At 33.4% G+C, this 15,616-nt stretch overlaps 2 protein-coding genes across 3 annotated transcripts; both read left to right on the top strand.

The window, feature by feature from the left end:
• Nucleotides 1–3,277: 3,277 nt before the first annotated feature.
• Nucleotides 3,278–5,746, top strand: LOC122592638 (chaperone protein DnaJ-like). Its single transcript, XM_043764921.1, has 5 exons — nt 3,278–3,523; nt 3,621–3,711; nt 3,842–3,918; nt 5,264–5,323; nt 5,410–5,746. Exons 1-5 carry the CDS (start codon nt 3,434–3,436, stop codon nt 5,560–5,562), a joined length of 471 nt encoding a protein of 156 aa, XP_043620856.1. The 5' UTR covers nt 3,278–3,433; the 3' UTR covers nt 5,563–5,746.
• Nucleotides 5,747–8,547: 2,801 nt separating this feature from the next.
• LOC122592885 (uroporphyrinogen decarboxylase 1, chloroplastic) lies at nt 8,548–12,851 on the top strand. Of its 2 annotated transcripts, none has more exons than XM_043765208.1 (6): nt 8,548–8,766; nt 8,870–9,021; nt 10,862–11,244; nt 11,764–12,048; nt 12,141–12,376; nt 12,470–12,851. In XM_043765208.1, the coding sequence occupies exons 1-6, from the start codon at nt 8,744–8,746 to the stop codon at nt 12,621–12,623; spliced, it is 1,233 nt and encodes a 410-aa protein (XP_043621143.1). In that variant the 5' UTR covers nt 8,548–8,743; the 3' UTR covers nt 12,624–12,851. The 2 variants fall into 2 exon arrangements, with proteins under 2 accessions (XP_043621143.1, XP_043621142.1); XM_043765207.1 differs by having other exon boundaries at nt 10,856–11,244.
• The last annotated feature ends 2,765 nt before the right edge of the window (nt 12,852–15,616 follow it).

The raw sequence follows: 15,616 nt of genomic DNA, 5'->3' as shown, positions 1-15,616 counted from the left end.
GGTTATATATTTAAGGAAAATTTGACTTCATTTAATGCACTGTAATTAGTGTCCTAGGGGCACTAGTTAGCAAATCCCTAATAATAATACAGTGAATAATTACTTTATATTTTCAAAATAAATCTAATAGATAAATTAATATTTGATGAAACTAAACTTATGATCGCACCATGCGACGGTGGTAGGGGTAGTGATAGCAGAGGTGGTGGTGATAACAGCGTTGGGGGCGACAATGGGGACGGTGTTGGGGGCGGCGATGGTGGGAATGTAAAAGTAATTAATGTTAAAGGTGGTATTGTGGTTATATTAAAAGTTGGGGGGTTTATACTGTAAATTATTTCATGAAAAGTATTATAGGTATATTGGATGAAGATGTTTAAATTGGTGAATAAAGGTGAATGGTATTTTTGATTTTTCAAATGTAAAAAGTTTAAATAAAAATACTTAAATTATAAATATTTCGTTCGTTTGTGTTCATTCATTAGTGTTCGTTCGTTTGTGTTCGTGAACAGTCGTTCATGAACACAAACGAACGAATATGAACAAGTCATTTTATTCGTTTATCTGTTTGTGAACCGTTCGTTAAGTTATTATTGTTGTTGTTATTATTATTATTATTATTTATTTTTTAATTTTATTATTATTATTAATTAAAATAATAACATTGCTAATTTTGTGAATTCATCCAAAGTTCATTTCTAATTTCGTGAATTAAAAATCAAACTGACACGTCAGCAGGTTACTAGGTCATATATTACTTTTTTTGCTAATAAACAAAAGATGCTTTCTAAAAACTAAAACTTTCAAAGGATATTGCTAATTTCATGAAATCGAGTAAAGTTCATTTCTATTTTTGTGCAGTTATCCCTTTTGAAAATGCCATATATACCGGTGTTTCGAATTTATTCAAATGAGTGTTACGTGAATGCACTATATGCACTCAAATGACTCATCTTTTATATTGTAAATGCACCATTTGGTTTATTGGCTCGCATGGTGTTTTGCATATAGTGAATTGTGTTTTGTTTCATATGAGTTGCAAATTATATTATTTATGTGTACTCTTACTAATATTAACATCTATAACCAATTTTATTAAGTACAAGCATCACGTTTTTGTTTATTATTGAATTCAATGGTTGATAATGTTGGGGAAATTCGAAATAACAAACAAAATAACCGGATATAATAAATCTTTGAAGGCACGTGATCGCTTTCAGATTGAATCAATTTGATGGTTCACCCAAACTAATCAATCGGATACAATCAAAGATTAAGAATGTTCTGTGTGGATGTGTTTGAGAGAAAAAGAACCACAGTAAGAAAAAAAAAAAGAAAAAGAATGATCAGATTATACTGTTACGGGATGTTAATTAGGCCCAATAACTGCCTTTTAGGCAGTTAAATATCATGTTTCGAATTTGGCAAATTTAGTCCCTCGAATTCCGAAAATAAAATTTTCGGAAGGAGTTTTACCATAACAATTAGTCAGGGGCTCCGCCCCTTGACCCCGCTCCCAGGGGCGTTGCCCCCGTACCCCCGACCTTAGGGGCTCATAATAAATTTAAATAGGCGTGCACTCCGCATCTCCAATCCTATATGATGTATTATTATAACGTTACTGATTAAACAAGTTAACCCCAATTACACTAAAATATCCAACAGATAATGTTAAAGATCAAAGTTTATCCATTATAATATAAATACATTATTCTATATTTGTAGTGAAACATGTTGATAAGTTAGTTACTTAGTTTATTTATATCGAACTAGTACGGTACCCGCGTAATGTGGTGGTGACTGTTATGATGGTTGGTGGTGTCGGCGACGGGTTGTCATGGTGGTGATTATTAGTGGTGGTCAGAATGTCGAATAGTACATGTTGATGTACATGTAATGGTGGTGGCGGAGATATTTAAAAGATAAAAGACTTGTGATGTAAATTAGTTCATTAAGGGTAAGATAATCATTTCGTAACTCTTCTTTTTAACAAATGATGTATAATCTTTATATAGTAGTATTGAAGTAGAGAATCACAGATGAGATCACTTGTAAGTTGTATGACTGTATCTTTACATGATACACGCGCGATCTTCGTCCAGAGAGCCAAAACATACGTGTCAATAGCACTTTAGGGTAGTTTTGCAATTTTGGTAATGATTGGGGTTAATTCCTAACTGACTCCACAAAAATATCTTCTCGAGCTCAAAGCTCTCGAATGTTCCCTGGCGTATAGCCGTAGAATTTGACTAAGTAGACAACTTTAGTACTTCAGCTTATTGTTTTATTCAGTTTTGACCCTCTAAGATTATTTTCATTCAAATGAACCTTTAATACTCTAACCAACTAATGTCGACAACCTATAAATTACAAATTATACATTTCTATATCGTGGTAGATACAAAAGCCTGAATCAATTGGTAAAATATGATATGTAGGCAGACAATGGCAAAATTTTGGATAATTCTATTTGCTCCAATAAATGCTATATATATATATATCACTGTTGATGAATATTTTAAATTATGATTTGAAATCAAATGACTAAATAACCAATATAATATGACGATGCAAGCTAATTTACCTTAAAAAACGTTTAAAATAATAAAAACTACAAAAAGCAGTTAAAAACAAAGTTAGTTAAATCATTAACTATGTGTGCATAATTTAGTTTCGAACTACATTCACTAATTTTAATAACTATTGACTTCATAACCAAGTATAGTCAACTACTTGATAAACTAACTTTTTAAACACATATGATTTAATAGATAAAACAAAATGACTACACAGTAATATAATAGTATGTGCATTTGCTTATTAACTTAAAGTTTATGATTTGGTAAGCCAATAGCATAATATTTATAGAATAATGGACTCTAAAGACCTATTTATTTTTTAACCATTAAATGATTAATTGATAAAATGATTGAATGGATAAATAATATTTGTCTGGATTAAGATAATACAGTTAAGTTTTGTTTATTAAGTCAAAAAAAAAAAAAAAACTTTTGATAAGTTAATAGATGAAGTATTTTTGATCATGATTTTTTTTATTAAGACCCTAATAAACGTTACCTAACATAGATAAAAATAAAAAAAATTTATTATACATATAATCATCGACTTTATTGAAAGAAAAACAACCAAAGGTACTGAAAGTGTGAAGTAATAAAAGACAAAGGTCCAAACCAAACACACATAAATCTTTTCCTAGTTTCTCCTCCAAACAAATATCTTAACCCAATTACTTATTATATCTCCTCTTTTTGTTCTGTTTCATTCCAATCTCCATCTGTCTCTCTCTCAAAACTCCCAAATTTATGTTGAAAATTGAAGAAGAAGTTGGTAGCAAATATCTATTGGGGTTTCGCTACAATTAGAGAAAATTAAAAAAAGAAACTCTAATAGATTCTCCTTTTAATTCAATCTAATGGAGGGATCCTGTTATTATTCTGTTTTGGGTCTCTCTAAACACGCTTCTTCCGCCAATATTCGTTCAGCTTATCGAAAACTCGCTCTGGTCTGTTCCTTATATGTTTTGATATTATATATGTATATATATTTATATATCATTGTCGGATTTTAATGATAATTTGTTTTTTTTGTGTTTTATTAAGGAATGGCATCCGGACAAGTGGACAAATAAGCCTCCACTTGAGGCTGTAGAAGCTAATCGAAAGTTTCAAAAAATTCAAGAAGCTTATTCAGGTAATTTTCTTTTTATTTATTTATTAGATTTTGGCATTTGTAAGGTTAGCCCATTTAGTTGCAGTTATTGAATTAGAAATTTGTCCAATTAATTAATTAATTAGAAATTTGTGAAAAAATGGCATGGCAGTATTATCAGATGAAAATAAAAAATCAATGTATGATGCTGGAGCTCTTGATTTATTCGACGACATTGATGATAAAGAAGTACGTAAACACTCTCTTTCTATCTTTCTATCAAAAATATCTAGATATATTTTTTTTTTATATCTTTTTTGTCCTTTGGGACCTATAGAGACATGTTACTTACTTTTTAAAGGTGAAAACGACACCGTTTAGCATGATCAACGTGGTTGGCTTAATTATTACAGTATTATTAATTAAGTATAGTATGAACAATGTGGCTAACTTAATTAATTAATTACCGAGTAATTAGTAATTGTATAAAGAGTAATGTTCATTCTGCGTACTTGATACAATGTATTTAGGATTATTTAGGAGTCATGTAGGTGCAGTAAGTAATTTGCCGTTGAAAAAATGAAATCTTTTCAGCTGTAGTTGATCATATAGTCCGATCTTCTTTAGTCAAACGAGTTCCACTAAATTATCTACATTGTAAAACCCAAATTTCATCGTGATTGACACATTAAGCAATTGTCATATTCTCCTCGTTTTTGTGCCTAATTTACTCTACGTGCTGTTCAAACCAAGTTTCAATCTTTCAAAGGTAGTGAAACTTAGCTCCCGACTTCACTGATCTTCTACATTTAGTGAACGTGAGTTACCGTTGATAGATGCTTAGTCTTAGAAGAAAATGGAGCGCCATATACATTGTTCTGTGATTTACTATATATATATATATATGATGGAAAGCGATAGAAATGGATAAGTTAAGGGTATATTTGTCGACTTAGGTGTATGAGGACCATTCATGCCATTCAAGCTTAAGCAGGGTGGTAGAGGTTCTTGCCTATTGAGAAGACCAGGGTTCAATCTCTAGCAATGGTGCATCTAGTAATATTTGGGGTAATTTAGAAGTAGAAGTAGAAATAGTAGCCGTTCACAAAAAAAAAAAAGAGAACCATAAGGAAATGATATATTTGCTAAAAAGTTAGCCTAATAATCAACGCACAACTCGATCATGTAATCAAGCTGTTAGGAGGATTATATAATTTTTTTTAGGAGGATATATTATGTTCATATAGGTTTAACAGAACAAACATGTGAAAAAGTGACTTAGGGGTTCTGTCCTCTCTAGAAAAAGTGATATAACAGAGCAACCATTTTAATAATTAGCTTAAAATTGTCCTACATTGGTAACTAATGCAGTACATAAGGTGGTGTAAAACATGTATTAGAGGTGCATAGATAGATTTGCGCAGTTTAATCCTAATAGTAATATCATTATAGCAAAGCGATGGCAATGTCGAGCTCAAATGATTTCTTCTGTAAAGTTGAATTTAGTTATATAGAAATCATGTTTTTTTTACATGAAAATGTTGTATCGTATGTATATTTCAAGTTGTACCTTAAGGTTCTTAAGCGTTTGCAGGGCATGGGAGATTTTTTGCACGATTTAATGAAAATGATGGACAATAACCCCAAGGCTGAGGTATGAACTATAAATAGAAGTTTCTTTTTTTTTTTTCAAAAAGAAAAAGTGAACAAGTGTATGACTAATTATGGGGAAACAAACAGACGGAAAGCTTGGAGGATTTGCAAAAAACGTTTGTTGATATGTTTGGTGACGATTTGAGGGAGTTTATGGAGAAGCAAGACCGGACGGACAGGAAGAGGGCACGTGTCTCGCTAGAGAAAACTAACATGTCAAGAAGCAGGGCTTGTCGCTAGCAGGGTGCCATCTGCATTAGGCACTGATATGACAAGGGATTTGGTGTGTTGTGATCTTCTTTTTAGGTTTACATTTAAATTTAAATGATTGTTGTTAGGGTGGACAAGTAAATTGGATGATTTGGACTTGGTTGATATGGATATTTCATGTCTCAATTCAAAAACCCTTTTGCCTTTCTTATCATTTTCCTTTCGCAATCATATGGTTGTATAGTAGTAGGCACATCTTTACCATACTGTGGTCACGAAACAACATTACATTAATCGACCATGGTGCATTGGTGCGTATCATATCTCACATTGCTGTATTACTCATCTTCTATTTGTTGATTGATTGCAGTAATATATAGATGAATTTAGCCATAAAGTTGCCAACTAAAAATTTTAAGACTTATAGAGTTATAGTCCTCTGGTATGCAGTGCAATAAAGTGAGCAGATAGGTTAACATCACATTAGTCCGGGTAACAAACAAAATTATAAATGAGTCCTTTTATATTGTGGTCACGTTGAAGCATAGGAATGAGGTTGTTTACCGGGCAACTCATTCTTATTTTAAGTTTGCAACTCATTCTTATTTTTAGATTTTTAGTCATGATAGAAAATCTAATATGTCATGGCTCACATGATAAATTGTAATGTTTTGCCTTATGCTCCGACTTCTTGCCGATGCGTTATTTATATGATACCAAAGCTATTAAAAAAAAATTAAAATACAAAAACAAAATTATAAATGATGAAGCAAAGAAACACACAAAGTATTTGCAAGTCTCCAAGTCCTGAAATCACTATTTGCTTGGTCTGTTTGGTTGCACAAAAGTTTGGTTGTCTATATGAAATTTTAATAAATTTGAAGAAATCTTATTAAGAAGTAATCTTTCTGGATAAGGTTTTACAAGTTAGCTTGTAGATTAAGTTGGTAATCCGTAATCAGAGCTTGTAAAATTTTGCAAGTATAATGTGTTTGATAAAGCAGCTAAATACTCTAGTTTACAAGTATAGAATGATGTATAAGTACAAAGATATTATTGTCAAAAGATGAAATATAGTTATTTACGGAATACTTAGGTAATTTATCTTTCTATACAAGCTCAAGCTATTTTCCGAAAGTTGCTTCAACTAGCTTATGATTTGAAAACTCATGAACACGATAGTTGAACAAAACTTAATGAACTCGGACTAATGAAAACCATAAACCCAGGTTCACATAAACTTATGTTAAACATATCATAAAAAATTACTAAAATGTAAAAGGAGTTGTCTCGTTTTTAAAATAACTAACCCCAAAGGAGTGGTCAATTTAGTTGGTTTTCACCTTTTTCCAATTCCAAACCATTTTATGTCGCCACTTCTTGTTAAACGATGTCAAAATCATTATTTTAAGAAAAGTTTCACACATTTTAAATTTACGTTCTAGTGAACTTCAGTCGAAGGTGGTAAATCATTTTACCAAAAAAAAATATCAATTAGCACTTAAACTTTTTCTACATATAGAATCGATTTTGTCACCTACATGATATAAGGTATTTAAACTCTTGCTATACTAAGTTCATCAATATTAACAAAGTTGCAAGGGGCAAGAAATTCCATCACAAGGTTTCCCGTTTCATTTTGTATGTTAAAATAAAATCTTAAAATAGAAAACAGTACACGCATTCAACTTACGTGTCAGTAAACTGTTGGCATACAAAAGAGAAAAAAAAGGTGTCAGATAGACTGATCAGTGTTTTAGTAATTCTACTAGACTCGTTGCTAATAGTCTGTTACGTTATCCGTACATTGTTGACTATGACAATCAACAATATCGTTTAATCTTTATTCAACTTTTAACATAAGTTGACTATGAGAGTTAACAGTCAATAGTGCTTTCCTCATTGTTGACTATGACAGTCAACAGTCAAGAGTGTTTTTCTTATTTGTTCATTCACATTTACAACCATCGTTCTTTTTCGCTTTCCTCATTTGTTAATTATACTTTTTCATTCGATTATCAGGTATGTATTCATACGACGTCGCATTTACAACCATCGCTATCCTTTAGCAGCAACGTCACTACTAAAAATCTCTGGTCGGAAACCTGAATATTCTCTGGTCGGGACACAGACTGCAAAAAAAAAAAAAAAGTCTTTACATAACAACTCCAACTATGTTCAACTGATCACCTACTTGAAAAACTAATTTGACATTGTTTTCTAATTCAATTATGCATACACGATCATCATTGTGAATTTATAAGAGATTGAGTTCCAACCCTTTTTATTTCTATTACCCTCAATCCATGCTTGGTTTATGTAGTAGAAAATATTTATTGTGTCTCTATGCTTATATCTAATAGATTCAAATGTCATATTTAGCTTTAAAGTGTGGTATGTTTGTTACTTTGTTATTCTTCTTTAGTCTTAATATAGTCAAATGATCCTCGGTCGACATGTATGGTGCTTAAATTTTTACATTCTTCTATCTTTGTCTCTTTTGGCCAAAGGTCTTTATAGAAGCAGTATCTTTACATCTAGGTAGAGATAAAACTGTCTATATCTCACTTCCATCAACCCTTCACAAAGATTAGGTAATGTTATTGTTATATATATGCATGTTGAAAAATTGTTATTTGCAGCTATTCTATATATTTATATATCTAGTTTAAATAAGATCTTAACATGTATCAACTTTATATACTTCCAGTAAGCAGTATGCATGTGTAGGAATCAAAACCCGGGCTGAACCTTGCAAATTCATGACCCTACAAAGCAACAAAATCAAACCCGTGAGCCGACCCGTTATTCCTTAGGGCGGGGCAAGTTTGAGCAGGTTTGGTTTGGTTCTCGGGTTTAAAAAGGTTTTTGTTATTCACATGTCAAACCCGGGTGACCCGGCCTGGTCCCAGGTTTTCGGGTCATACGCTATCCTTATCCTGGTAAATAGTAAATACTTTTACCGGGAAGTATATAAAGAAGCAATCAAACAAAAGATAAACAAAAAACGAAAATGAAAATGGATATCCAGTTTTAGATAAGAAAAAACACATCTCTGAATCACCCTTCCATGGCAGAACCAAACTAACTCCCACTCCACTTTCACTTCCACTTCCTCTTCCTTTTTCTTATCTTTATTATTATCATTACTCACCGTAAAAAAAAAAATATAAAGAAAGAAGAAAGATTGAAACTTTATAATTTTTCCCAAATGGGTTTTGCTTCTTTAAACAGGTACCCCTCTCTCACACACACCCATCAAACTATTTTGTTTGAATTATATTAATTTATATGATTTTTAATGAATTGTTGTTTGTTAATGTAATGTAAATTGCAGTGGGTGTGGTTGTTGCAGTCTTGGATGGAAATCATCAAGTTTTTTACAACCATTATCAGGCTTTAATTCAATTACTCCAAATGGTATCCGGGTCGGACCTTCCAACCCGTTCAGAGTTGTTAGCCCTTCTGCCTCTGCTTCTTCTTCTACTGGTATTGTTCTTTGTTTTTGCTTTTACATTGTATTATTATGAGATTAATATATGGGAAAAGTGAATATAAGTTTGTCCCGGCACCTAAGCTTAGGTGTGGAACCCCTCACATACTAATATGTATATACAGATATAAGCATGTTCACCTTAACAAATGAGCAAGTGCATAGTGTACATGTGTTTCTCAAGTTTGACCAAGATAACAATGATTAAAACCTGTAGACAGAATGATAAATACCTTAAACTACTATGATGTCATAATTGCTCATTATTGGCAAGTATAATGTTCAAATATAGGAATATGACTCATCTGGTTTTCTGCTCAGTGTTGGGGTGGTACGCCTGAAAAAATGTTCGATCATAAATAGTATTTAACTCGTTCTACGCTTCTTCTGGAAGCATTATATCTCACAGACAGCAATACCCATATACATGTAAAAAAGAAAAAAGAAGATAGTATTTAGAGGCATGAACTACAAAGTTTACCAGTTAATTTTTCTTACCGAGAAATGATCCGATCAAGATTTTAGAGTCCATGATCCCAAGTAGGTGGCAATATCAACCCATACTAAGTGCCGGCTTTGGTTACTCTTTCCTAAGTGCCAACTCAAACATTTTAGAGGAAATGGGTCGAGAAATCTGCCAAAGTGTTATTTTCAATCTTTACAACCTTCTAAACCCAATTTGTTCAAACATTGTATTCATTGTGTTATAATAGTTTTCGTAACATTGAAAGAACAAAAACAAAAAGTACACATTAGAGTATACTTGGGTCAACCTGATCGACCCTTTTTGACATGCACTAATGTTTCCCATTACATAACCAGCCTATTTTTCCACAGAATTAACCAAATGCAAAATTCCCAATACTCACCTCTCCTGTGATGTGTGCTACACAAGTTGACTCATACAAAAACAGACCCTTTTCAATCCGAACCTAGGGTGACCAGTGACCTGACCCATCCATTTGGTCACCTCTACTTAACTGACCCGCCATTTGGCCATCCTTACTTATGGCTTTAAAGCTGTTAGCTGTCTCTACGTGTAGTAGTTTTTCAAGTAAAGAAAGCATGTTCAATAGCTTTGTTCTTTCTCTCCAGACTTGTCAAATTTGCAAACCAGCAAATCCAGAACGACAGGTGTTTAACAAAAATGTCCTGCCCTTTTCTTCTTTTTTTTTCCTTTCCAGGAATGCAACTACTGCAACTTTAATCATATTCCTCATCATAATTGACCATGAGTCTTGTAGATCCATGGCACCAACTATGATCTACTAAATGTTACAAAACCCATTTATGACATCTTGAAACATCCAGTAGCTACTACCTTTGAGGATCTTTTTTAACTTCAATATCATTTTAAACAGCGTTGCAGCAGATATGATTTCACTCTGCAAGCATATCATTTCTCAATCAAGTTATTAAGGAAATGGACCATAATCATGTTTTTGTATGGGTGGGTGTGATTAAATTTAAGCAATGAATTCCGAAAAGAATAAAGCGATTGTGCTTTTAACACCTTTTCCAGTAATATTTACAAAAAAGATCTATTTAATCAAATAGTTTCTTTGCATTTCATGATACTGCTGCCACAAGTGACTATGCTTGTAGATTCGATCAAGAAATATACTCTTGTGCACAAATCAAGTACATCACTTTTGTCCAATTAATAACTATTCTAAATTATTAAGATAACTAGTCTTGTCTCACTCGAACCTGACTAAGATTAGCTCATTGAATTCTAAGGTCATTAGTGTTGATTCATGTTTATGTAATATTAATCCTCAGTTTACTCTCTTCATTTCTGTTTTAATTGTGTTCTTACCATAAATGGAGATTCAGAACCACTTTTGGTGAAGGCGGCAAGAGGACTTCCAGTAAGTCGACCACCAGCATGGATGATGCGTCAGGCTGGAAGGTATATGGCGGTTTACAGAAAGCTTGCAGAGAAACATCCATCTTTTAGAGAGAGATCTGAAACAACTGATCTCATTGTGGAAATATCATTGCAGCCATGGGAAGCTTTCCATCCTGATGGAGTTATTATATTCTCTGATATTCTTACCCCTCTACCCGCATTTGGTGTTCCCTTTGACATAGAAGAAGTGAGGGGGCCCGTAATTCAAACCCCAATTCGTTCCGAGGAAGGCTTGAAAGCATTGCATCCAATCAACTTGGATCAACTAAACTTTGTTGGTGATTCCCTCAAGATTCTAAGACAGCAGGTTATAACATTTTGACTTTTAAGATTAAAATTTACTAGCTTTAATCTTCAACTCATTGTCTATAATCTAATATCTTCCTATGATTCTTATCTGCCCCTCAAATAGTTAAAAGATGTTAAATGTTATTCTTCGAAGATTGAAAAACGTGTAGGCTGGGTGTGTTGGGTCATGGGTCAAAATGGTTTGGGTCAAGATTTGTTAGGTTGCACTGAACTGGCAACACTTTTGGTTTGAAGTTCCAAAAGTAATTGATTTACTAATATATGTTAATATGTAAAAAGACTATGTTTCCATTCAACTACTGTTTTGTATTTACATGTTTGACCAATTAGCAAATAATACGACCCCGGTTTACCTGTTTTTTTATATAATGAGTTGAACTTGGCATCTCTAGTCTCTACTTTCTATTTTGTAACAAATTCTGAATCGATTTTAAAATGGTACGTGTAATTGGTTTGACTAGGATGTCTAAGGTTAACTCTTGAAGGAATTTAAATAACATCGTCTTTCATTATCCAGGTTGATGGGAAAGCTGCAGTTTTGGGTTTTGTGGGTGCTCCTTGGACAATAGCCACGTATATCGTAGAAGGTGGTACTACTCGTACATATACAAATATAAAAAGCATGTGTCATACAGCACCGCATGTTTTACAGGCTCTTCTATCACATTTAACCAAGGCTATAGCTGAGTACGTGGTATATCAAGTGAAATCGGGAGCACATTGTGTACAAATATTCGATTCTTGGGGTGGACAATTGCCTCCTAATATGTGGGAGCTTTGGTCAAAGCCTTATATAAACGAGGCAAAGTCCATTTTATTCTATCTTTGGCATTTTCGATTTACAGAGGTGTATCATGATTACCAAGATCTAATCTTATTTTCTTCTTTTTTTAGATTGTGGCTATTGTAAAGAAGAGGTGTCCAGAGATCCCACTTGTACTTTACATCAATGGAAATGGTGGATTACTTGAAAAGATGAAAGGGACTGGAGTTGATGTGATTGGATTGGATTGGACAGTTGATATGGCTGATGGCAGGCGGAGGCTTGGTGATGACATCAGCGTACAAGGAAACGTTGATCCAGCTTATTTGTTTTCGCCTCTTCCAGCCTTGACTGATGAAATTCATAGGTTAGTGTCATTTTCGGCCAAATTAATGTAATTTAGACATATATAGAGATGCTTTTAGTGCTCTTAAAAGAATTATAACTGTTTATATGACAGGGTTGTGAAGTGTGCTGGACCAAAGGGTCACATTCTGAACCTAGGCCATGGTGTTCTTGTTGGAACCCCCGAGGAAGCCGTGGCTCGGTTCTTTGATGTCGCAAGAAGCTTCAACTTTGATTCTGTTGAGGAAAAATCTACCGTTACAGTTTGAGTGTGACCAGTGTTTTCTCATAGGACAAAGGTTGTGTTCTTGAGGATTTTTCCGGAGGAAGTGGAAAATCGGTTTTTTTTGTTTATATAATGAGGCTGCAGTATTTTCCCTGCAGTGTAATTCTTTTGGGAAGAAACATAATTGCTTGTAGCTTTTTTTGATAATTTAATCATGTTATGCTATACAGAAATCTTTTCTCAAGTCTTTAATATTTGTTCATTATTCAAATATTTATAGTGTCTTGGTAATATTCGGCATCTACGGAGGCATGAGATTGGATTTTTTGTTTATATATTGAGGCTGCAGTATTTTTACCTGTAGTGTGTAATTCTTTTTGGGAAGAAACATAATTTGCTTGTATCTTTTTTTGATAATTCAATCATGCTATGCTATACAGAAATATTTTTCCAAGTCTTTAATATTTGTTCAGCATATAAAAATTTATAGTGTCTAGGTTAATATTACATCTACGGAGGCATGGGTAACCTCTGATTCTTTTGAAGGTGAGGTATATAGGTAACAAAAAGCAGCCTGTTGATAGCTCAAAATGACACTGCATCATGCAAAAGACATCGTTTGGTTTTCCCATTCAACGCCTTCATTAGTCCAATAATATTGGACCAATATTACTCATATTCTATAGTTCCAAGTTCCAACGATTTCTGCTTCATGATACAAGCACTGTGAGTTCACGCAGCAATTTTTGTGACTTGGGTTTATCCGATTTTCTTCTGGTAAGTTTCTTTCTTTCTGTACTTTTGTGTCCGTTCTTTTTTATGCACTCTGGTGTTTTGGTAATTTCTGATTTATGAAGCTGCCATATAATCGTCTGGTTGTGTTTGGATACAAGATTTGCCTGAATGCTTCTTTGAGGCTATTGGTATACATAATTAATACCTCTAAAAATACTTGGTAAATCAAGTCGTACTAATTCTTCTATTATCAGTCGATCATGGACTCCATTTACCTATCCGTAGAGCCTTGGATTGAGGGTTGGTTGTGAAGAAGTTATTGCTATGGGAATAAGCATCCACAGATAAACTGAATTATGTTTACTGAACAGATAAACATTTGCTATGTATAGTATGCCTGTTACTTAGCTTCAAAGACCAAGTCACCAAGTAAATTCATTAATTTACTTCACAAGTTGCATTTTGAGTGCTTTTCAGGTTGAACAAATCAACAAGATCAAAACGACTAAAACAGAAGGAGCATCTAATGTGGTCTATAAAATATTGTTTGCATTATCATTTTAGTTGTCATGCTTACTCTTATTATAAGCAGAAGGCACCCCGGCTAAAGCAGCTTTCTAAAATTAATACTCTATATTGCACATGGCTTTCTTCTTTGATCTGCAAACTTGCACACCCTAAATTAGTAAATCACAATCCGAAATGGGGTATAGAACCAGAACCACTTGGTTGTCTGGTTCATGAACACCTATAATAGATGTTGTTTTCGCTGTGCCAAAGACATTATTCAACTTGGTTTTTCACAAATCCTCTTTCTATTTCCCTGACAAAAAATTTAAAGGATTTACAGCACTATGCACACCAGACACAATGACCAAATTTACTTCTTGCGTCTGAATGTCACTGCCTATCCAAACTTGGTCTTTGTTACAAAATGGTGATTTTATTTTTATTTGTATATTTTTTTGTTGTTTTTCATACCATTGCGCTCATTTTGCAAATAAGACTATGTTCATTCTCTGTATAATGGTTTCTACCGATTGGAAAGTTGCTGCTCTGTTTAGGTATGCTAAGATATAGCAGACACATGATAACGTTGAATCAGAAAGGTACAGGGCACTCTTGAACTTATTACATATCATTTTGTTTTGATTGCTAAGACAGAATTACTTCCTTTATTAACATGTGGCCTTATGAACAGTAGCTTTTTTTTTAATTGTGAAATATTTATATACACAAGTCACAAGATAACATGATAAAAAATATGAAACGTGTTTGGGCTTGGTAGGATCGGTGCTTTGTACCCTTCTTAATCCCCTGGTCGGCTGGTCCTGTGTTCGACTCCTTTATAGGGGTTATTTTTTATTTCCTTTTTTCTTGTACCCTTTATTGAATTCTAGCTGGCAATTTGGGAGAACTAATTGAAGGATCAGTGGCAGTGGTTGCTATGTGTATATTTTAGGCTGCATGTCATGATAGCATCAGCGGTGAATTCTCAAAATTTTTTGTTCATTCCTGAAATTATATTTGCACGCCAAAAAGTTTCTACATGTGCTGCTTGGAACTATATCTGTAGGAGTTTGCATATTGCTGTAAGTTGTCACACATCTTGCCAAATCTGCATTATAGTTTTAGAATTAACTGATACCCTAGGTTTGACTGTTAATTTAAATGTTATATTTCATCAGTCATTATTGTTATCATGTTTGTAAAATCTGCATCTCTTGTTTGAGGATGCAAGGGGTAGTCCTGAATTTGATGTGGGGAATGGTGGAAAGAGTGGCGGACATACGTTATTCAGAAGTGGTGGTCTGGGACAAAGTGGATTCAGATTTTCGCCTGATGAATGGCAAACAATGGGTGGTCAAAGTGGTGGTTCAAATTCGAAGACATATTCATTATCATTTGGTGGAATTGGCAGGCCTAGTAGTGGCAGTTCATTTGAATTTGATATAGATGATTTTTCTTCTAACTTTTTTGGGGGCGGCATGAGTGGTGGCGGGAGATAGTTTGGAAGCTTTGGTAATTCTTGGATACTTCACATCTGGAACAACGGCTTTTATTCACAAGTTTCAATTCAATAGGTAAAAGAAATTATCATTTTTTTGATTTGTTTTGTCACCATTAACAAGACAATTTTCTAAACACTGAAATTCTATGGTTTTCTCCTTATATCATCTCATACTCACACTAAGATGCTACACTAATAAATTTTTCCTAAATTGATTTGCTTTTATCTTGATTTTGAGAACAAATTATTACTCAAGTTATCTAAAATCGGTTTTTCTTAATGCATTGTAG

Source organism: Erigeron canadensis, chromosome 3, assembly GCF_010389155.1.
Source record: "Erigeron canadensis isolate Cc75 chromosome 3, C_canadensis_v1, whole genome shotgun sequence".
In the NCBI taxonomy this organism is placed as follows: Eukaryota; Viridiplantae; Streptophyta; class Magnoliopsida; order Asterales; family Asteraceae; genus Erigeron; species Erigeron canadensis.
Note: the sequence above shows the minus strand (reverse complement) of the source record. Positions and strands in the feature narration are given on the sequence as shown.

Bases quoted from the DNA above. Each gene is read 5' to 3' on its own strand.
- LOC122592638 (XM_043764921.1), top strand. From the start codon at position 3,434: ATGGAGGGATCCTGTTATTATTCTGTTTTGGGTCTCTCTAAACACGCT. The intron at 3,919-5,263 runs GTACGTAAACAC...AAGCGTTTGCAG, and splicing joins ACGACATTGATGATAAAGAA to GGCATGGGAGATTTTTTGCA. The intron at 5,324-5,409 runs GTATGAACTATA...GGAAACAAACAG, and splicing joins ACAATAACCCCAAGGCTGAG to ACGGAAAGCTTGGAGGATTT.
- LOC122592885 (XM_043765207.1), top strand. From the start codon at position 8,744: ATGGGTTTTGCTTCTTTAAACAG. The intron at 11,245-11,763 runs GTTATAACATTT...TTCATTATCCAG, and splicing joins TCAAGATTCTAAGACAGCAG to GTTGATGGGAAAGCTGCAGT. The intron at 12,049-12,140 runs GCAAAGTCCATT...TTCTTTTTTTAG, and splicing joins CAAAGCCTTATATAAACGAG to ATTGTGGCTATTGTAAAGAA.